The sequence below is a fragment of the Halichoeres trimaculatus genome, unplaced genomic scaffold, assembly GCF_033239565.1.
Source record: "Halichoeres trimaculatus isolate MK-OKI-2021-1 unplaced genomic scaffold, fHalTri1.1 fHalTri1_scaffold_5, whole genome shotgun sequence".
NCBI classification, from domain to species: Eukaryota; Metazoa; Chordata; class Actinopteri; order Labriformes; family Labridae; genus Halichoeres; species Halichoeres trimaculatus.
The window spans coordinates 11,940,684-11,961,259 of NW_027437183.1; the positions used below are offsets into that span (position 1 = coordinate 11,940,684).

The following is a 20,576-nucleotide window of genomic DNA, read 5'->3' on the forward strand; positions in this document are numbered from 1 at the left end:
AGCCTAAAAATAGCACAGTACACCTCTAATGCTTTGAATGTTTCACTATTGTGTGCTAAATTGTGTGAAGTCTGACTCTAAACGCTTACTTTGGTATGTAACCTCTCAGAAACTTAGTGTTGATACAGTAACATTTTACAATAAGAAGGGTATAATTATACAAATAACAGTAACTTTGGTTAGGATTTCACTTCTCCTGTTTTCCAGTTAGCTTGTGAGCACATAATAGCTACTTAGTTAGCAAACTACAGAGCCGTACACCAGCTATTATTGTAAAACATCACTAAGCGGTCAACCACTGTTCAACTTACCCGATTGTGTGACACTGTAGCAAGATATGACTACAAAAATGGGATGGATTCTGAGATAACAAAGTAGCTTCTTCAGGGACTTAGCATCTCTTCTGTTATCAAGCCTCTTTGAAAGCATACACAACAGCTACTTAGTTAGCAAGCTACAGAGCCTTAATTTAGCAATTGTTATCAAGCAACAAAGCATGATGAGAATATGGAAAATTGCCAGCTTCCTGTGACTTTAGCAAGCAGATGCTCCTCATGCTGGGTAAGCCAAGAGCACTCTTTGCTAGGAAATTATACCATTACATCTTACAATAACAAGGACTCAATGCTAAAATACATTTGTAGGTTTATTTTTACCCCACTTTCTCATGAAAAGAATGTTTTAACTTTTTTTTCTACATATCTTTCTCCTTTCTAGTGTTTTTTTCTTGTTATCTTGGGGTAATAAAGATGTCTCTCCTGTTTAACAGATACATTTGTTCAGCAGATACATGCTGTGGAGTAGAAAATACATTACATAACTATGAAGAACCAAGAAAACAGCTCAGTTTACTTTCAGAGGATCAACTTTGGGCCTCAGTAAATGTTACTTTCCACCTCCTCATCAGGTCACGACTTTAATGTGCGAGCTTCTTTGTTCTGTTACGTGTCTCCTGTATCTTTGTCATAATGCTTTTGTATTTGTTATATAAAGCTTTTCAGATCACATTGCTGTAATGGGATGCTTATGAACAGTCTTCCTGCTAGTTATTATGTAACACCTGTCTGTGCTGTGTTGTCTTCAGCTGCCTGAGAGGAAGAGGAGAAAAGTAGAGCCACATACAATAAACAGCTGAGAGTGCTTGTTAAAATAATTTATAATTTATATTACAAGAAGCACAATCAGATCTAATTTAAGTAAAATACATAAAACAAAATCAGAACATTACTTTAATTTAGGGCTTTAAAAAGTTATGCACTTGTTTCAAACTTGATGTCCCTCTGATGTGAAGACATTTCGTCCCCCGGCCTGACTGTGTCTAAATCTGCTCTGAGCATTAAATAGAACTCATAATTACTGCTCTGACATTATTCATTATTCTGAAATTACAGTCTGAAACTGAGGCCAATTCAGGAGCAGAAACCCCACTCAGGCCGAGCCCTCTTTGCTCCGTTCTAGGAAATAATTAATTCTAACCTGCGTGGCAGAGCTTAATTAAATATTGAGGCAGCTTAAAATGCTGTGCCATCTTTCTGCTTTATCGGTCACTTCCTGAGATGACAGTCCCATCTTTTTTACTTTGCATCTGAAGGCACGCACTCCTCAACCCAATCAGATTAGCTCGCAGCTGCAGAACATTTTAATTTAGAAAATAAAATAGAAGGAGAGTCCCAAACAACTTTAATAAGAGTATTTCAGCACAGAGCAGAGAGCTGGAGAAGCTGCTGTAGTCTTTGGAAACAAACACAGGTATGAGCTATTATGAAATACATAATCTAATGTGTTTGGACAAAACAAATCCTTCCAAATAAAATCCTCTTTGCCTGTTTCAAGGGAACATGCTCACAGTCCCTTTTAACAGATGAATTCTGACATGCAGTGGAGTTGGGGATTACACTGACAGGCACCTGCTGTGAGTTTATAATCTGCTCTGTCTCCACTCTGGTGCTTAAAGTCCTGATTCAACCTGACTTTATGAGACAATAGTCACGTTTTAAAACAATGGCCTGGACAGTGAGCAAAATAAAGTGGTTAGAGAAAGACGATTCAATTATGTAATAATATTTTCAGGGAAAAAGTTTTCTTCGCTCTTATTTTCGGACAATCCAAAACCAACTTCAACAGATATTACACGCCTGTCACATTCTGTCACTACATAAATTCTGCTGTGTACAGTTTGGGTTAGATTTGTGCCAGATGTGTCTGGCAGTCAGATTAAAGCTTTGTAAGGATTAAAACTGTCTGCCTTTACGCCATAAAGGACATAAATTTACAGTTGACATCAAGCTGGATGCAGGCAGATGTGGTTTGTGTCTCTGAGGGTTTTTTTTTTTTTTTGCTCCATAGTGAGTTCATCCTCTGAATATTAGTACCTGCAGGCTCACCTGACCTCTAAAAAGTAACTGGTCAGAGTAATCCACATAATCCCTGCATGTGCTGTGTTTGAACAAGTGAAGTGTAACATCAACGGCAGATGATTGTCCTTCAAAAAGCCCTTTAAGTGTAAAGAGATTAAAAATGTGGTGTAGAGTATTTGACTGGTGCTTTATGTAATGGAGGGCAAAGATAAATCCAGACCCTGGTTGATGCATAAAACTGTCATTATTTGGGAAAACTGCCATACAAAAAAATGAAAAGTGCATCTCATCAGAGTGAATCATTTCCTATATGTGACCCGAGAGGTGAGTGTGATAATCTGCTTTCTCATATGGAACAAAGAGTAGAGTAAGAGCGCCATCTAGAGGAGACACCTGGTTACTTCTGCCTCACCTGTTTTCACGTCCCAACATGTTTAGACAGGAAGGAACTCATGTAACCAGGATACTGGTGGGATAATCTAAATTTTGAAATGTTATTCTTCCTTTCAACTCGAGCTAGACCATGTTGGAGGCGTTCTCACATGGATTATTGTCGTCCAAACAGTTAATTACTGCCGCAGTTTTTGGTGCTCTAATCAGTCAGAATGAGGGGGGAAAAAATCATATGCTCCTGATCACTAAAAATTTGATTGAGAGGTAATTCACATCAATAATTGGTACAAAAGTAAAATTCAGTGTCCTTAGGTGGCTTTGTTAGTGCTGGAAAGTGAGCCTCTCCCAAAAGAATGTCATTTACTCCGTGGACCCCCTCTCCCATGAAAAATATAGCAGTAACATCAATGTTGTCAAACCTTTGGGTAGACGATGATGAGATGCTACTCCTCGTATGGGTCTCTCCCGTTTATTTGGTGTAATTTTTCAAATTATCTCTCTTTTTCTTGCTGGCTGACTCCTTCACTTAAAGTTTTAGTGTGTTCCGTTTGTTTTTTCACATTTGTTTGCGTATAACACAATCTAAAATCATATTTTGCCGCTCGCATATCTCTGTCCCTTCAATGTTGAAGTTAGCGCGCCGCTAATGTGGCCGCACATCCGGGCAACTACCCAAATCGTGACGTCACTGCACAGCGATGATTAGGGGAAAATTAGTCTATTGAATAAAAAGAATTGAAGTTCAGAAAAGATAAAAGCTGGAAGCCGCTGAATTTTCCTTTTTATATGAATCAATGGCTCTGAACTTTTTTGAAGTTTCAGTTAAGCATCATACAACCAAAGTAACTTATGAGAAATGTCATTTTCTTAGATTTTTTTTTTTTTTGACTTTAAACGAGTGAACTGTTCAATAAAGACCATCTGTCTTCTAAGTGTATTAATCCTCAGATTTTGAGTTCTTTTAAAGCCAAATAGTTTTTCTGTCATTCTCTAATAAGGCTGAAATTCAAATGCATGACAGTTATTTGTGACAGTATTTTGGCTTTAATTGCCTCCTTACTAGAAACCTTGGCCCACTTTTCCCCATTATATGAAGTAAATTTATGTACAGGAATATTTAATGGCGCAGGAAATGTTTTCATCAACCCTTCATCTTTTACCTCCCCAATTCCAGCTGTGGAGAGTCAAATTATACTATAGTAACTAACTAGTATGATGGCTGAACTCTTTAACTTTTTCAGTTATGAATCAGTGGAGCAGTGGTGTGCTTGTGGACCCACTTGTTAAAAACGATGCTCTAAAGAGTTCTCCTGGTTGGCAATTACACTAAAAAGCCCCCTTGGCTGGTTGAAACATGGTAAAATGCTCTCTTGGAAGGTGGAAATGCATTTGAAAGTTCCCTCCTATGTTTCTAGACTATAAACTGTGTTGTTCGTGTAACATAAAAACATGTCTACAGTGCACCTTCAGTGGAAAGCATGCACAGCATGTGCCTCGTTCTTCCTTTTGTCCTTACCCTTCAAAATGTCTGTGCACACCCCTGCACTAGAGACTCTAGTTTCAGTAAACACTTGTTTTCAACCACCTCAGGTAAAGTTGTGTGCTATTAGTCATTGTTGTAACAGACTTCTGTCCACATTTCTTTTAAACCTTAGAAAAAACTTTTTATAGCATTTTACTTGAGAATAAAACAAAAAAAAAAATCTTCTTTAGAGCCTGGCAAATCAAGTATGACAAATGTTTGATTCAACAGGTATCTTTGCTCATCCAGGGCATCACTTTTATCCTAACAGAAATACATACAAGGAGCAGAAACCTGCAGAACTGCTTTCATATTGTGAGTTGGGGTCTAACATTGGAGGTTATGTGTGATGACGTGCCTCCATGAGTGGAGTAGAATGGTTAAACTCTGAATGCATGTGTTTGAATTTCACTGTGAAAAATATGTTATGACAAATATAACAATTACAAGATACAACACTGGCATTGGAAACAACTTGATTTATTTATTTTGGAATACAAAACATTGTGATGGCAGGCAATGCTGAATTGCGGCAAGTATTTACATGTTTTATCTACAGAAGGAATGAGGGACTCAAAATATGCTTTACCAAGAAAGGGGACAAACAGAGAGACAGTGAACAAGTGCTGAAACTAACACCAGCTGTCTGGACCTCAGCCAACAACTCAGAACATCAAAGTCAAAGCACCGCAGCTTCACCACTCACACAACTGACTGAAAATATGAGATAAGATCCCTCCTGCTGTAAATCTCATTAAAAAGGAGGACATCAGAAACCTCAGAGTAATCGTCAAGCACCAGGAGACGCCATCAGATCACCCAGAAAGAGTCTCAGTCAACTGCATTTCTCTATTCTCCCTCTGGCTCAGCTGTATAACAACTTAAGAACCCTCTTCATCAATCTTTGGAGCCAGGTAGTATTTGACGTGTCCCATGTCAGCAATCTTGTACTCCACCACTGAAAAGAAGAGGAATAAAAAGTCACACAAGTGCTACAATAAAGTTTAGGATTTAAATAAAAAGTTCACCTTCAACTCAAACCCAGTAGGGCGTGCTTACCGAGGGGGATATCAGCTGACATGCTGAGGGTGACGGTCTTGGACAGTGGTGTGGCCTTTGTGAAGAAGTTCAGGTAGTTGAGGGCAAAGATCAACGAGACTGGTTCGTTCATTTCAATAGTTACCTAAAAACAGGCAGAAGATAAGAATGTGTCCCACAGAATGACTGTCAAAGCACATGGAAAAGTATCTTGAAATGAATCATCTTTGTTCTTGTTTAGTCAAAGTGGCACTCACTGCCTCATCCTCTTTGTCAACATTGCTGGTCTGCGACAGTTTGACGTTTCCTGTGCCGAGCTCTCCTGTGGCAGAGAACTTGACTCCGTCCTTGGCACAGGAGATCATGACAGCATCACCGATCTGGGACAGGTCACGGCAGATACGGGCAAACTCCCCTGAGGGCATCTTCACCACACAGCTGTACTCCTGCTCCTGAGGGGAGCAAACAGGGAGGTTAAAAACTGAACATTTTCAAAGGACGGTTCAAAGAAGACACATGTATCTCATTGATGACTTACTGGAATACCCAGCTGCTCCACATCCAGGTCCATCAACTTCATCTCATAATCAGAGACTTTCTCCTGGTCTGAAAGATAGACAAGAGGTAAGTGAGGCAATTACTCTCAAATGGAGCTAAAGGTGGATTTTTATATTAAGAGATTAATTTTTTTAAAGACTTACTGAGCGTCTCAAACACAAGGGCCAGTGTGTCTGCATTGTCTTCTGCTCTGAGGGTGATGATGTCTTCATTTCCTGCACACTTCAGGATTTTTGACATACTGTTGGAAAGGAAAGATAACAAATCAGGACCAAGCCTTAAAAACAGAGCGTGTTTTCATATGGAAGACAATATTTCATCAACCAGTTTAAATAGCTGTTAATTTCCCCCTTATAGGGAAAACGACACATATTCTTAATCAGGCTAAAGCATAAGTGTAAGGTTTTGGTATGATGTTCAACGCAGTGCTTGGTTTTATTCACTGTAATGAAAGCAAAACATCTCAGATTTGTCAAAAAAAATTACATTATGAGTATCACATTCATAAAAGTATGTGCTGTCATAAAACATGTAATAGAAAATCTACAGTCTCGAATTTCTGTAGCTCTGCTATTTTTACGTTCTCTTCATTTATTGTCTCTATTGAAAAAAAAATCAGGTGTTCTATGTTGTTGGATTATTAGTTTTAATCCGGGCTAATAGAACTCATTTCTATCCCCGCTGCATTGTTTCAAAGACCTGCGGGAGGAAACGGAAGTACAAATTTCCCGGGTTCGAGAACGATTCCCGCCAACTCTTCCTTGTCAGAATTTGGCGCCCAAACAACGTCATCACACAATCACAAAGCAGCTGCCGCCTTTCTAACTACGGCAGGTGTCATTTGTGCATAAATTAAAAACAAACCCTTCAATTATCTATCTTATTTCGTTAAAATACAAAGTGTTGACAGCTCTACTAGAACAAGGACGCGAAAGGGTTAACAGTAAGCCGGTAGAGCTACCGGTGCAGCACAGAGACATGCCCGGGCAACTCCGCCAAGATGGCCCCCCCTCCTCCTGGTCCAGATATTACACATAGCACTTAGCAAGAAAACTCAAGATGCTTCAGTGGTCGTTTGACTTTTCTGTTGGTTTAAGAACTAATCTGGAAGATATTCGTCATTTAATCGATTTTAAAACCGCGTAGTTTTCATTTCGTAACCCGGCCTGTTCACCAACTCACAACATAAGTCAGCAGAAAAAGCATTTCCCGTGCAAGTTTGAAACATTAGTTAACGGTATTTAGAGGTATCAGATCATAAAAAAACACAGCCTTTTGGGGTACAAGATTGAACATCCACTGTACCTGCTAAGATTAACTCCCATGGCGAGGTTTCTGTCGCAGCGGTAAGAGTCAAAGCCATCGTGCCTCAGAGTTAGCTGCACCAGAGAAACATGAGAAGAGTCCATGCTCTGCAGGGAGATCCCAGACGAGCTGACATCCCAGCAGGCTTCTGTGATCAGATCCTTCAGCGCCTCCAGCACCTTCTTCAGGATGGACCCCTGGACCAGGCGAGCCTCAAACATGGTTTCTGTGGGGTTCGGGTCTGCGTAGATTCAAATGGAAAGAAGTTGGGTCGGATTTTGCGTCACTCCGTCGAGAAGGAGGCCGAAGGCTGAATTATCCCCGTGACAGAGTGGAGAAAATGCTTTCAAAGTTCAGTCTTTGTGGAGTTAGAAAGCAGATGGGTGCGTGACAACCCCACTCTGTGTACCGTGGAAAGATTTGAGCAGTAAGCGCGCGCTAGTGTTAACATATAAAGACTCGGCGATTGTACGTCATTTCCGTTTCCGATTGTCTGCCTCCAGAAAAGTGGGCATCAGTGACAGCCATGTTGGAGAGGACAGTTTTGTAAACCGTGTCTACGTTATGAAAGTGGTTACGAAAAGAAATCATATCCTTTTATAACTATATATTCAACTCCGGAATCTGCTGTCTGTCTACAAAATTTAGAAGTTAAATATATATATATATAAATAAATGAATAAATACAAATTACATTAGGTTAAGGATCTAGATATAGAATTTAAATAAAGGAGACAAATTTTGATAAATGTGGGACAGAAACACGTAAACCTTTTTTTCATGCTTTTCATATTTTCAAAAAATATTTAAGTAAAGGAGTTATGCTTATAGAAGATGATGTTAGAAAATTAGAAAAATATGCATTGTTATCATTTAGTGACAACACTGTTTGTTGATGACGTACAATAAAAATGCACCGAAAGCAGACATTTTTATTTTCACTTTGTTACCTTAATGTAGCTGCTAAGTTGGGACATATTTGAATTCAGTAGAGGAAGAATTATTGTTTTATTTTAAGTGTAAAGGTATACATCAAAAGCATTGAAGTATATCAGCTGAAAACTAAAAAATTACCTCAGAGAGAACACAGTGTTTTTTTGTTATTGTTGTTTATTTCATCAATGTGGAGTGCTCAGTTTGACTTGCACACAGCGACAGATCACACAACCATGTTCTCATTTTTTTTTAATCAGACATACAGACATATAAAAAGGATGGTATTTCTTTACAGTCATTAACCCCTGAGTATGTGCTGACTGAGCCCACTAAAGATCAGGGTCCTGAGACACTTGGTGGAGACAGAATGAAGGTCTTAGAAAAAAGAGAGCAGAGAACATTTCTGCAGTAAAGCAATCTGTGGTGTACAGGAATGCATTGTGTGTTGTGGCAGGAATATCATTTATACTTGGACGGTTACAAAATTCGCCTTAGGATTTAGAAAAAGGACTTTAGCCTTTCATACTAGGTGTTCAGAGGCTATCACTCAGGATGTAGTTGCCTGCCATTGCAACAATGGGGGCTCCTGTTGGGACACCAGGGAAAGGACCGCTGGATCCTGCGATGTCGACATGGGAGTATGGCAGAGGTGTGCCAGAATCCACACCATGCTGCATGAAAACACAAAAAAACATTCAGGTTAGCTGCTACAGTCTTTTACCATCACACTTTTCACACCTTTATATTGATGACTTTCTGACAACGTATGAGCACCTTGTCAAGCCCTGAGGCCATGATGAGGAAGGCTGCAGGGGTCTGATGACCTCGAGGGGTAGCAGAGGAAGGCAGGTTGTTGGACTGGAGGATATCCTCATATTCAGACTTGCCCTCATGGAACTCGTAATCCTCTCTTCTGATTCTGGACACCTCAAACAAGTCTCCCAGCATCTCACCAGCTGCACAAGAAAAGACCAAGATGATGTGCCGTTCACTGACGAGAGAAATTAAACTTTGTAAAACTCCAGAAAACAAATTGTTTTCATTCCTCACCTTTCTGCCACTCGGCAGCATTGTTGTTGCGATGAGCTGGTCCATTATCCATGATGATCTATAAAACACAACATAAACCTGACTTAAAATTGTTACAGTGTTTGTGCATGTTAACACTGGAATCTCACTGAAGGTGGGAGTATTCATTTATGTTGATTGTGACTAAATGAAGCTTTTCCATACAGAATAATTGGGTCCCATGGCTCTGATGGCGTGACCAGTGAGAGTAGCAATAGTGAAGAGCTGAGGACACGTCTCCTTTATGGCCTGCAGAAACAGATAACATGATCAAAATGAGAAAGGATGGAGCAGAAAATAAATGTAACGAAAAGTTTTGGTTTTTTTTCAGTGTTTTTACCTTCTCCTTCATCTCACAGAGCAGGTCCACCATCACCATACGGCCCTCAGCATCTGTGTTTCCCACTCTCACTCTGCGACCAGCACGGGAAAGCACCAGCTCATCAGCCACATAGCACTCTGAGAAAACACAAATATCCTCAGCAGGTTCAGAGAAGCTGCTTCAACAAGTTTGACAAGAAAAGGTACAATGTGGAAAATAATTCCTGACACCAACCTGAACCGACACTGTTCCTCACCATGGCCATGGAGCCGATCACCTTCAGGTTCTTTGGTTGCAGCTTGGCCACAATCTAATGAACAAATAAAAATGGTTTGGTATGAAGCAGAGGTGAAAACACCTGTAAAATTAATCAGATTTTAGTTTTTTTATGTATGACAAATGTGCTGAATATAAAGTCAAAGTCCTGAGGTGTGGACCTGCTGTACAAGCCCCTCTAAGGGTTGTAGTCCAGATAAAGGAGGCAGGGCTCACCTTGAAGAAACCAGCAACAGCAGCAGCTCCACACTTGTCTCTGTGCATGCCAGCCATGAAACCCCCGGCCTTGATGTCTGCTCCACCGGTGTCGTAGGTGATGCCCTGGAGATATCAAACAAGGACCAAAGAAAGTAAGATTTCAGCTTTTACCACACAGAGACACAAAACATTCACAGTGTTGACTAATGTAAATAAAACCTAATCAAACATTCCTCTACACATTCCTCTTACAGTTTTCATTTAACTATCCATCTCACCTTTCCAACCAGCATGAGTGTCTTTGAGATGGGTCCTGCTCCACAGTACTGCAGCTTGATGACTCTGCCCTGGTGACGAGGCACGCCTGCAGGAATGGAGAGCACAGCTTTGAAAAATTTGGACTCCTGCTAAAGAGATATGTGTTAGCAAAATAGATTAATATCCTACCATTGGCACAGCGGTTAACTGCAGCCAGACAGGGATACTCTCTCTCAAAGACTGCTGGGTCGCTCAACACTTCCACCTACAGGTAAAAAAAAACACTTTTCAAAATGATAAGAGAAGTTGTTGAGGAACCAAACCTGCCATTCTGAGGATTTGTTTGCAAACACAATACTTAAGTCCTCACTACCTGCACAGGGGTGTCCCTGAAGAGTTCCTGGACATACTCAGCTACACGAGGAGCAGCCATCCGCTCAGGGTCTGAACCACCGATATCACGATATGCCAGCCTGATGAGAAGAGACGAGACAGTTCAAAGAGGTAAAATGACACAAAATGAAAAAACAGAACTCAGGTGTGTGGTGTGTGATGTGTGGGACCCACCTTCCACTCTCCAGAGCATCAGCCAGCTCCACCAGCCTGTTCCCCTCTGACCCCTGAGTGGCCCACAGCCCCAGAACACACACCTTGTAGTTGGATGGTTTGATGTTTGCCTCCCTTACTTCCAGGGGCTTTTTAGAGATGAAAATAAAACAGATGAAGTTTATAAGTATTTAAAAAGATCCACGTCTTATTCTTGCTCTGCATGAAACAGCTGTATCTTTTCTTACCATGTACAGAGCCTGGAGGGCCCCAAGAGAAGCCACAATGGTGCTGTTCTTATAGTCTTTGTGAGGAGGGCAGACCAGCAGGGGGCGCTGCATGCCAGTTTTCAAGGCTCTGAAAAGAGACACAGATGAGAAACAAAGCAAAAACAACTGGAGGTAAACCAGCAGCATGAAACACCAAGGACAAAAAGGAAACATCAGCCACCATCAACTGACCGTTTGATGCCTTTCACGGCTGCATCACTGAAACGCCTCACATCATCGTAGTCTCGGTTTACAGGGCCTGTGGAGGCAAACACCAGGCGGTTGCCAGGTAGACCAGGGACCTTCAGGACCACCACTTCCTCCCCTAGACCACTGTCCACCTTAAGAAGGGGAGAAGGATCACCACAATGGGGAAAAAGCATCACTAGAGAACAAGTTACAGAAACTACAGAGAATGTTTTTCTGGGTTGAATATCAGATCTTACAGAGTTGTAGTCCTGCAGTGGTTCCTTCAGACACTCAAGCTCAGGGGGGAGTGTGTCATGGCTCTGGGTCACCAACACAATGCCATCAAAACTGAGAGGAAAGAAAAACAACGAAGAATTTAAATTGTTACCAGATTTGTAAGAATTAAAAAAATGTCCACAAGCACGGAGACATCAGAACAGGAAGCATTTTTCTCCTCATACTCACTTCTGGTTCTTGAGGTCTGCGGTCCATTCAAGGGGCTGGATGCTGAACAGAAAGTTACAGATGGAAAAACAGAGTTATTTCCTCTTTTTAAGGCAAGGTCAGCATTTTCTGACACAGTTAAGCTCAGATATCTCAGAGTGCACAATTAAACCCTTGTATCAGTTTTTATAATCCAGGTTAATGATAACAGAGTAGGTCAAAGTTTTAAAACCTGCAAGACCTTTGAGACTGTTTTCTTTGAGTGTGACACACTGATTTCTGCTCTCACTGCAGCTGAATAAAAACTTTATGTCTCCTGAATTGTGCCCTTTCCTGGGGGTATTATCCAGAGTCAGCAGTACATGATGTACTGCTCATAAAGACTAAACTGATATTTCTGGTTACATACACATACAAGGTAATAATGAAAGTGAATAGAAGCAAGGTAATAATGAAAGTGGAAAAAGAAAGGATGGGCTCTTTAGCTGGAAACTAAATCCAGAAAAGAGCAAACCCTTTCTGCAACATGAGAATCAGGTTTCATACTTGGTGCAGTGGAAGAATAAGCTGGAAAAACAACCATCTTACTACTGGATAATTGAACAAGCTCCATTAAAATACTAAAAAGAGTCTTGATTAAAAACAAAAGTAAGGACACGTATCTTATGGAAGAAACCCCTTTGAGTCCTCCCTGCAGCTTTGTTTTATGCACAGCTGCACGTTAGAAACCGTTGACTCGGAACAGAGATTGAACAAAAACCAGCTCTGAATCTCACCTGGTGCACATTGTGATCCTCTTTCTCCGTTGCCTTTGGGGTAAGAGAGGCAGCTGACAGCCGTGGATCACGGCTCCTTCCCCTCACTTTATTCCGGTTGATCACATGACCCGTAAGATTGAACTTGCGCTGCCTTCGCGGACTTCAAGCAGCTCGTAATTACGACTACCCATCTCTTAGCATACTACTTTTTCTTTCCGCATGAGCCCTAAAAAAGACAAGGAATCTGGACAAGACAAAACACATTTTTTGAGGTAAACCGAGACAAAAAAAAAAAAGATACATTCACATACTCTGTATTTTAGCTAAAACAATCAGTGCAGACAGCAACGAGTGAATGTGGAGACCTGTTGAAAAACACAGCATTTAAATCAAATAACTTAATTCATGTTCTATTAGATTTAAAGTTAGAGCACCCAAGTGGCCAAAACTAGAGCCCGTCTATTTAACTGGGAGGGGAGATTAATCGGGCTGATTATAGCCTGTCACCGATCAATCAACATCGGCCAAAATGTAGCGATTATGAAAAATTTGGCTCAGGGGAGATTCTGTCCCTCCTGCTCCTGTGTGTTAATTAAAACAAAGTTACTACACAGCATCTCACTATATAATGTCATGCAGGATTAACTTGAGTTTATAAATTCACAAGTTATTGTTTTGGTTGAAATAATTTTTGAAAATGTTTCATTGTATTTTGTTGTAATTGTATTTATTGCATGTTTTGAAAGCAGCAACATTGGTACTTAAAATCTAGTTTAGTCCCATGCATTAAATGGAAGATGGAACTTTTCAATAGCTGGTAATAATTTGTGTTCATTTTGTGTATTTATCCTGTGTATATCTATGAATTTATTATATATCAGCCGATATATTAGATATCAGTCGATATATCGGATATCAGCATCTTTTTGCCCCCAGTATCGGTATCTGCATTGGCCCCAGAAATCCCATATCAGTTGGGCTCTAGCCATAACAGTAAAACGCATGCCAAATATTTAAGCAGGGTTTGATTATGTCTGTACCACATTTTTAAACTGTAAATTTAAATGTCTACATCCGAATAAGCTGTATTTTTTTTGCCTAAATAAGAATGACATTTTAAGGTATTTATACATTTTTCCCATCACGTTTTTTTTCTTTTTAACCACACACTTATTTTTCCCACGGTAAATCTATCATATCTCCTTACTGAATAAAATCACAGCTTTTGCAGTGTCTTGAAAAACGATTACCAATGTCTGTAATAAAGTTTCTAAAAATGTAAAAAAAAAAAAAAAAAAAAAAAGGGTTTTACTTTTTTTTATTTGACTTTATTTCCCCACAGTGTAGGCACCTGGTTATTCGTAAAAGTTTCCGAAGCGATTTTTAGAAAGGTTTGTTATACTAGTAAACGTTCCCACTGCACCTAAACGCGCATTTACTCTCACAGTAGGGAAATGTAGTTTCATCACCTCATTTATCAATAGCAAAACCGTTTAAAGGGAGAGCATAGGAGCAATGTTGGGGTCGTTTTTCATGAAATGATAGCAGTGAGAGGCTCTGTTTGATAATTTGCTTTAGATAAGCTCTTTATCTTGCTGTTAACGTGACGTGACCTAAAGAACTACAAAACCTAACCGGAAGCCGTCGAAGTAGTCTGTCTGGGTGGCACATGAAAGGTGAGTTTTAACCAAAGGCGGTACAAAGGGCAAGAAACACAGCACCCTATTTAAACAGTAGCAGGTTACATATTCCTGCGTAAATATGAGCTTTTATTTCGGGTAAAAGCCGAACTGCAAAGCTACAAATCGCGCTTCAGGTAGGCAAAAGTTACCTACTGCTGCTGCTGTCCTCGAGCTATTCTTACAGTTGTTAAAGACAGCTATGTTATCGTGTGATGGCAGAGAACGAGAAGTGCAGGTTCAAGCAGACATGCTGACATAATATCTTTGCACTGCCCCTTTTAGCTGACTGAACTACTGTACTGTACAAACTGCTCATTTTGTTCTCTGTCTTCTTATGATAGTTTTGAACTTTAGTAAAGTATTTGTCAGACTTTTTTTCCAACAAAAACTTGGGATTTGTTTTGAAAAAAAATCTAAAATGTATGTCCCACGTTTGTTTTTCTTATGAATAAATGAATTCAGCTTCCTTTGTTCAGAAAGCTCAATGTGGTACCATGAGTAAAACAAACAGCTCAGCAAAAGCCTAACTTTGCCTGAATGCACTACTTAGAATTCAAAGACATAATGTTTTGCTTATTTTATTCATTTTTGAGCTTAAAACTTTGTTTTGGACTTCAAATGGATTAAGAACATGATTTAAAGCTACCATTAGTTAGATTCAGGGATATTTTCAACAAAAAAATGCAGTGGTCAGGGTACAGAAAAAGGTGGAGATCCAGTCTTGATACCTCTCTCCGCCTCCTCACATTTCAATCTCTTTTCTCCTCCCAGATGAGACTTCTCCTTCGCTCCTCTTCCACCCTTAAGACTTTATTTTCCCAGAAGCCTTTAATAAATCCCCAGTGGCATCGAGGATTGAGTGGTGCAGCGATGCGTCTGGTGCAGTTTCAACGCCGTGGAGATTTGCGGGGCATCAGGGTGGGAGTGGAGCTGGGCGAGGGGCTTGGTGTGGTGGATCTGAAGGCGTTTGACCCCTCGATGCCGGGGACCATGAGAGAGCTGCTTGAACTAGGGGATGAAGGTCTGCGGCAGGCACAGAGGTATCACATTGTCTGGAAACAGCTGCAGAGTAAAAGCACTAAAAAGTTTTAGGAGCAGTATTAACAGTGATCCTCATCTCTTATTCATCCATTCATGGTAATCATGATTTCCTCAAGTCGTCACCTTTACTCGCATCAAATGTCATCTTCTGAATTAACATCCTCCTTGATTAATCATTATCATCTTCTCCACTGAATAAATCATTTTCTGTAGATGTCGCCTTAAATCATTTCCCTAAAGCCCTGTGCTTGTTTTATCGTCTCCATAAATCACACTCTATAAAAAAAGACACCACGCTCAATCAATATCTTTATAAATTATTAGTTTCTTCCTAAATGATCACTTTCTAAATCATGTTCCTGCAACAGCCACCTTGAACAATCTCTTTCTTTGTTTTAATGAATTATCCTCTGAATCGTTAAATCATCTCTCTGGATCAGAGGAATGTCTTTGCCGTTTCTCCAGTAACATTTTCTTCTGACTTTGTTCCAAACCCCCCTTTTTTTTTTTGCTGACTCCTCTTCTTCTTTAGTGCTGTGTCGTCTGGTCAGTGTGTGGTGGAGCGCTCAGACATTCAGCTGCTGTCCCCTGTCTTGGCTCCAGAGAAGGTGGTGTGTGTGGGTATGAATTACAGAGACCACTGTCTGGAGCAGAATGCACCCATCCCTAAAGAACCTATCATCTTCAGCAAGTTCCCAAGCGCTATCACTGGGCCTTATGACAACATCCTGCTGCCTTCAGAGAGCCAGGTGAGAGCCAACATGTACTTGCAGGACATGTAGGATGGCAAAATAAGCTGTTTGTCATCTGCTTTCCTGCTTTGAGACTTATTTTCCCCACTGTAGAAACTCAACACATTAAAAACCTGTTTATATTAATCTGGTTATTGCTTTGATGACACTTCTGTGGTGCTTTTTTGCTCTTTTCTTCATCTCTTACTTACCTCTGACTGCAGGAGGTGGATTGGGAAGTAGAGCTAGCATTTGTGATTGGACGAAGAGGAAAACACATCAAGGTGAGCATGACAGCATCACCCTCTGAAAGCCACTTTGAGCCTCCTATGAAGTGTCAGATCTGAATCCTTATCCACTCTGATTATTGTTCAGGAGGAGGACGCTCTCTCCTACGTGGCTGGGTTCACTGTGGCCAATGATGTCAGCGCGCGGGACTGGCAAATGACGCGCAACGGGAAGCAGTGGCTGTTGGGAAAGACATTTGACAGCTTCTGCCCTCTCGGCCCAGCGTTAGTTACCACTGATGCTGTGAAAGGTGAGAGGGAACAAGAAGCTGCTGGAGAACAAAAGACTCCACTCCAGGTGCATCAGTGTCTTTGTAGTTTAAAATTTTGCATCCCAACGACCCACAGCTGCAGACAATAAACAAACAGTCTTGTATCCCAACATTTCTATTTTATCCTCCCCTCCAGACCCTCATAACCTCGGCATCCGCTGTCTGGTAAACGGAGACACAGTGCAGAGCAGCAACACAGATCAGATGATCTTTAAAACAGAGGAGCTGGTGGCCTGGGTGTCCAAGTAGGTTTACTCTTCCTGCTCATAGTGCTGCGGTCTTTTCTCTACAAGTAAGACTTTGTGTTTCATTACAAAGTCAGATCTTGTATATTTCTCAGTTACTTCAGTTTCCTTAAAAAAAAATTGTCATAAAAAAAATCTACAGAAGGAGCTCTGTGTGAGGAAATAGTCCTTACTTAATATACTCTGAAGATGACATTACACGCTTCATCTAAGACCCAACACTCATTGGAGGGTGGGGAGCTCTTCTGCCCAGGGGTACCTCGACCAGTTGGTGCATCCTATCACTTGATGGGAAGTGAAATTGCAGGTGATAAAGTAATCTCCGCTCTGGCCTGGTGATGTAACATGACCAAGAAAACAGAAAAGTTAAAGCATGAGGTCATGGTCTTTTTGTTTCTACTGTTAAGTGATTATCATACCAGGTCTTTAAACTGTATTTCTTTATTCTTCTCAGGTTTGTGACATTGACTCCGGGCGATGTGTTCCTGACAGGCACTCCTCCAGGAGTGGGAGTATTCAGAAATCCACCCGTCTTCCTCAAGGTGACTTTTGGTTTTAAACAGACAAGTTTAAAGAAGTAGAGCTTGTTTGTGTCTGAAGCTTCAGAAAAAGCTTTTTACTCTACTGGATGTAACGTGTGCACACTGTGTTGAAGTGGTAAGGACTCAGCATAGTCTGTGACAATTGTGTTAAAGTGCAACCTCGGGGAGGTGTTGAAGTGTTGTTTTTGAAGTGTTTATTCATTTAAATCAGGAAATAATGCACTGAGTAGCTCCTGGAGTCACCTGCAAGTTGAAATTTTCTTTCTCATTAGAAATAGACAATAGTTAGGTTAATATCAAGCAGCAACCTCCGGTCCAAGAATATGAGACAATGTGGAAGTGCTAAAATCTGCTGTTTCTCGAGTGTTTGCTTGTGGCTGGCTCCAGGAGTACCGGAAGTCACATACACACCAAGCCAAAAAAAGCCACTTTCAAAACAGGAATTAACCCATTTACAGCCTGGTTAAAAAAACGTCTCCTGTCTGAGTCGCCAATTTTACAATTGGCACCCACTGTACGGGAGGTGAATTTTTTTCTAACTTGGCCATTCAGAAGATCGCGAGCTCCCCCAATAAGAGGCACAGCTGAGGGTCACGTGACCGACAGGCGCCCTATGGCTGTACGCAAAGCCTTTGCCACTACCAATATGGCCGCTATAGCCGATGTGCTTCATTTTCCGTTTCAGAAACAGACGGGTGACGTCGGCAAGACTACGTCCATGTTTTATACTGTCTATGGTTAATATTCAGGAGCGAGGGATAGGTACCGAATTAGGTGCTTCTATGGGTACCAATCTACTTCTGTCTGTAGTACCAAGTACCGATTTACGAAAAATCGAATGGAACTGTGGTACCATAACACATCCTTGAGACTGTGAGGGAGTGGAACTGGAGTAGGCAATTTTCCGTACTGGACATGAACACAGCATTGCAAATTTATGTATTGATAAATAAATATGTTAAATTGAAAAACTTTGAGATTTTATTTTTAAACAAACTTGTATTTATTACCACATAAACACACATAAGAAGCGAAAATTGTTACCGTTGAGTACTTATGGCGATCACCTGGTACCAGGCATCGGTACCGTATCCTTTCAAATGTGAAAGGTACCCATCCCCATCAGCAGTAATAAATATAAACCTGAATGTTAGTTTTGTTATTGAAGAGAAAGAAAATGTTTCTTTCCTTCATGAACCTTCAGTCTTGAGCCCGTTAGACGTCGAAGAGAACAGAACCAGTACAGGATTAGGAGGAGAAATAAAAGCCGTGAGAGAGCCAAGTTCAGGAGCAATGAGACGCAGAGGAAAGTGTTGACCGGTTACAGCTGATCATATCTAATGTTGCGTTCACAGGTTGTTAGTTTATCATAGAGCAGAAAAGAGACAGCTCATTTAAAGTGGAGACAAGCAGATAAAAGATGTATCTGTCATGCTTCATGTCTCCTCAGTAAGAGGTTCAGGCTCTCCTGTGTCCCCACGTCCCCTCCACTATGTGATCTAAGTCTCTATGTGCTTTAATCTGTATGATCAGGAGAGCAAAGCAAAGAGCAACGCTCAGTTGTCCATAATTGTGGTGAATGTAATTTTTATGGAGCGGATCTGTGTTTATTTTTAACTAATAGATAGAAGTGTAGAGGAATCATCATGCTTAAGAGCATGGTTCTACTTCCCCCTCTCTTCAGTCCATAATTATCCTCCATGTTGCACGTCATGCAGCTCTTCCTGTGTGCGTCTGCACCTACGTCTTTTTTGCACTATTTTGAGACTGGGGAAATAAACCAAATCAATGTGTAACCAGTACTTTTTCCCCTCACAGACAGGAGACATTGTGGAGTGCCAGATAGACCAGATAGGATCCATAATCAACAAAGTGGTCTGATCCATCCACGCAGCATGACCGGCTACACTGCACTTCTGATTAACAGCTTCATAATATTTACAGAATCTTTTTATTTCAGTGCAAATGTGTGAAAACTGTTACAAAAGTATAAAAAATGTTTGCTTCATGATTACAGGTTTCTTCTTCTAATCAGGGGGTAGAAAAACCCACTGTTTTCAATACGTAAAACGATGTAATTATGTGAGTCAGTGTGATGTTTTTGCAGCTTGACCCCAGTTATTGAGTCATCACCAGCTGTAAAAATACCCTCTTATCAAAAGCAGCCTATTCAGGCGATACAGCAGGGTACTGAGAACCCCCTCACCCTTTTTAAATTCACAATTAAAAGTAGTTCTGTTTCAGATCCAGGAGGATGGATTGTATATTAAATGTTTACCTCAGAGGATTTAGGCAGCCACATCTTATAAAACCGAAGAAGAGCTCCAGAGTAATAAGAGTTTAATTTAACTGTAAATCTACCATCATCAAAATTTGTTCTCATTACTGCCTGAGAGAAAGATTTCATGAATTTGACTGAGCTCTTATTAATCTGCCTGTTGGCTTTATTTTTCTGTCGCTGTAATCTTTGATAAGCATTCCTACTGACAGAGACACTTTTAGAGAATTCACAGAACTTTAACAACACATTTACACTCTCATGTCAAGTGATGATCTATTCTACCTACAAATCGTTTGACCATTTGGTGACCTCCTGTGTGTCACAGCTTGCACGTAGCACAGTGAGAGGTACTTAGGGTAATGGTCTTTCTTAAGGACACTTGGACATGCAAATATTGAGACCCACTGTGACACGTTAGCTTCAACATGATAGAGATGATGTTTTTTTCTTTTTATATATGAGAAACAGAATTAATGTCTGAGGTCAATCAGATACTTTATATTCAAAGGAATCGTTGGCATATGTTAATTTGAATCAAGAAAAATCAAACCACTTCACCCCCCACTGGGAGGTTTTTCCTTTACCCTTTGAACAATCACAATCTCTCTGAACAAGAGACTTTTTTCATGCATATTTTGAAGCACAACAGTAATGAAAGAAATGCACTATGATAAAATTCTATACCAGTGTTTCAACGCTTATCAAGATGTGGACGTATTAAGTGTACGCTGATTTTGATGTAAACAGAGGTGAAAATAAATAATACCTCCCAGTATGATAACGTGGTCTCCTTTTAAGTTAAAGAAAGTGTTAGTAGGTTAGATTTGTCATAGGGCAGATTGTTTTTGGTACATGTACAAATTCAATCTGGCATAAAAACTGCCATCAGCTCTTATAGTTCCTCCATGCAGTGTATTGAGGAGTGATGGTGCAATGGTGTCTTTCTCAGATTTTCTCCATCATGTCTGAAAATGTTTTAGTTTCACTTTTCTGTGTGAACACAAAACTCAAAGCTGCTTCAAATGATTTTAAGAATTGTTTTATTTTAAACGAAAGGT

The 20,576-nt window shown here is 40.4% G+C and overlaps 4 protein-coding genes across 5 annotated transcripts in view; 1 reads left to right on the plus strand and 3 right to left on the minus strand.

The window, feature by feature from the left end:
- The window catches only part of kcnip3b (Kv channel interacting protein 3b, calsenilin), a 70,285-nt gene extending 66,958 nt beyond the window's left edge, over window positions 1–3,327 (minus strand). The window contains exon 1 of the mRNA XM_074670709.1: window positions 3,170–3,327. The gene's annotated coding sequence lies outside the window, so the exon portion shown is untranslated. The remainder of the gene's footprint in view (window positions 1–3,169) is intronic.
- A 1,404-nt stretch (window positions 3,328–4,731) lies between these two features.
- On the minus strand, window positions 4,732–7,648 carry pcna (proliferating cell nuclear antigen). The gene is made up of 6 exons (XM_074670165.1): window positions 7,174–7,648; window positions 6,012–6,109; window positions 5,849–5,916; window positions 5,568–5,762; window positions 5,332–5,455; window positions 4,732–5,230 (listed from the first exon to the last, which is right to left on the minus strand). Exons 1-6 carry the CDS (start codon window positions 7,392–7,394, stop codon window positions 5,154–5,156), a joined length of 783 nt encoding a protein of 260 aa, XP_074526266.1. The 5' UTR covers window positions 7,395–7,648; the 3' UTR covers window positions 4,732–5,153.
- A 620-nt stretch (window positions 7,649–8,268) lies between these two features.
- On the minus strand, window positions 8,269–12,586 carry LOC141790467 (putative aminopeptidase W07G4.4). Its single transcript, XM_074670350.1, has 16 exons — window positions 12,456–12,586; window positions 11,701–11,742; window positions 11,493–11,583; window positions 11,239–11,387; window positions 11,026–11,134; window positions 10,799–10,926; window positions 10,605–10,704; window positions 10,421–10,496; window positions 10,252–10,337; window positions 9,992–10,096; window positions 9,734–9,809; window positions 9,518–9,636; window positions 9,343–9,426; window positions 9,160–9,217; window positions 8,884–9,065; window positions 8,269–8,780 (listed from the first exon to the last, which is right to left on the minus strand). Exons 1-16 carry the CDS (start codon window positions 12,464–12,466, stop codon window positions 8,643–8,645), a joined length of 1,554 nt encoding a protein of 517 aa, XP_074526451.1. The 5' UTR covers window positions 12,467–12,586; the 3' UTR covers window positions 8,269–8,642.
- A 1,311-nt stretch (window positions 12,587–13,897) lies between these two features.
- fahd2a (fumarylacetoacetate hydrolase domain containing 2A) lies at window positions 13,898–20,288 on the plus strand. Of its 2 annotated transcripts, none has more exons than XM_074669355.1 (8): window positions 13,898–14,113; window positions 14,891–15,159; window positions 15,693–15,909; window positions 16,116–16,175; window positions 16,267–16,429; window positions 16,587–16,695; window positions 17,150–17,237; window positions 19,056–20,288. In XM_074669355.1, the coding sequence occupies exons 2-8, from the start codon at window positions 14,891–14,893 to the stop codon at window positions 19,116–19,118; spliced, it is 969 nt and encodes a 322-aa protein (XP_074525456.1). In that variant the 5' UTR covers window positions 13,898–14,113; the 3' UTR covers window positions 19,119–20,288. The 2 variants fall into 2 exon arrangements, with proteins under 2 accessions (XP_074525456.1, XP_074525455.1); XM_074669354.1 differs by lacking the exon at window positions 13,898–14,113 and adding an exon at window positions 14,120–14,253.
- Window positions 20,289–20,576: the final 288 nt, after the last annotated feature.

What these genes read in the sequence shown, in the direction of transcription:
- pcna (XM_074670165.1), bottom strand. Translation starts at nt 7,394, where the DNA reads ATGTTTGAGGCTCGCCTGGTCCAGGGGTCCATCCTGAAGAAGGTGCTG. An exon ending in ATGGGAGTTAATCTTAGCAG is followed by an intron (nt 6,110 to 7,173) that starts GTACAGTGGATG and finishes CCTTTCCAACAG; the next exon opens with TATGTCAAAAATCCTGAAGT. An exon ending in CCTTGTGTTTGAGACGCTCA is followed by an intron (nt 5,917 to 6,011) that starts GTAAGTCTTTAA and finishes TCTATCTTTCAG; the next exon opens with ACCAGGAGAAAGTCTCTGAT.
- LOC141790467 (XM_074670350.1), bottom strand. An exon ending in CACTGCAGGACTACAACTCT is followed by an intron (nt 11,388 to 11,492) that starts GTAAGATCTGAT and finishes CCCCTTCTTAAG; the next exon opens with GTGGACAGTGGTCTAGGGGA. An exon ending in TGGCCTCAGGGCTTGACAAG is followed by an intron (nt 8,781 to 8,883) that starts GTGCTCATACGT and finishes GTTTTCATGCAG; the next exon opens with CATGGTGTGGATTCTGGCAC.
- fahd2a (XM_074669355.1), top strand. Translation starts at nt 14,891, where the DNA reads ATGAGACTTCTCCTTCGCTCCTCTTCCACCCTTAAGACTTTATTTTCC. An exon ending in GGTCTGCGGCAGGCACAGAG is followed by an intron (nt 15,160 to 15,692) that starts GTATCACATTGT and finishes CTTCTTCTTTAG; the next exon opens with TGCTGTGTCGTCTGGTCAGT. An exon ending in TACCACTGATGCTGTGAAAG is followed by an intron (nt 16,430 to 16,586) that starts GTGAGAGGGAAC and finishes CCTCCCCTCCAG; the next exon opens with ACCCTCATAACCTCGGCATC.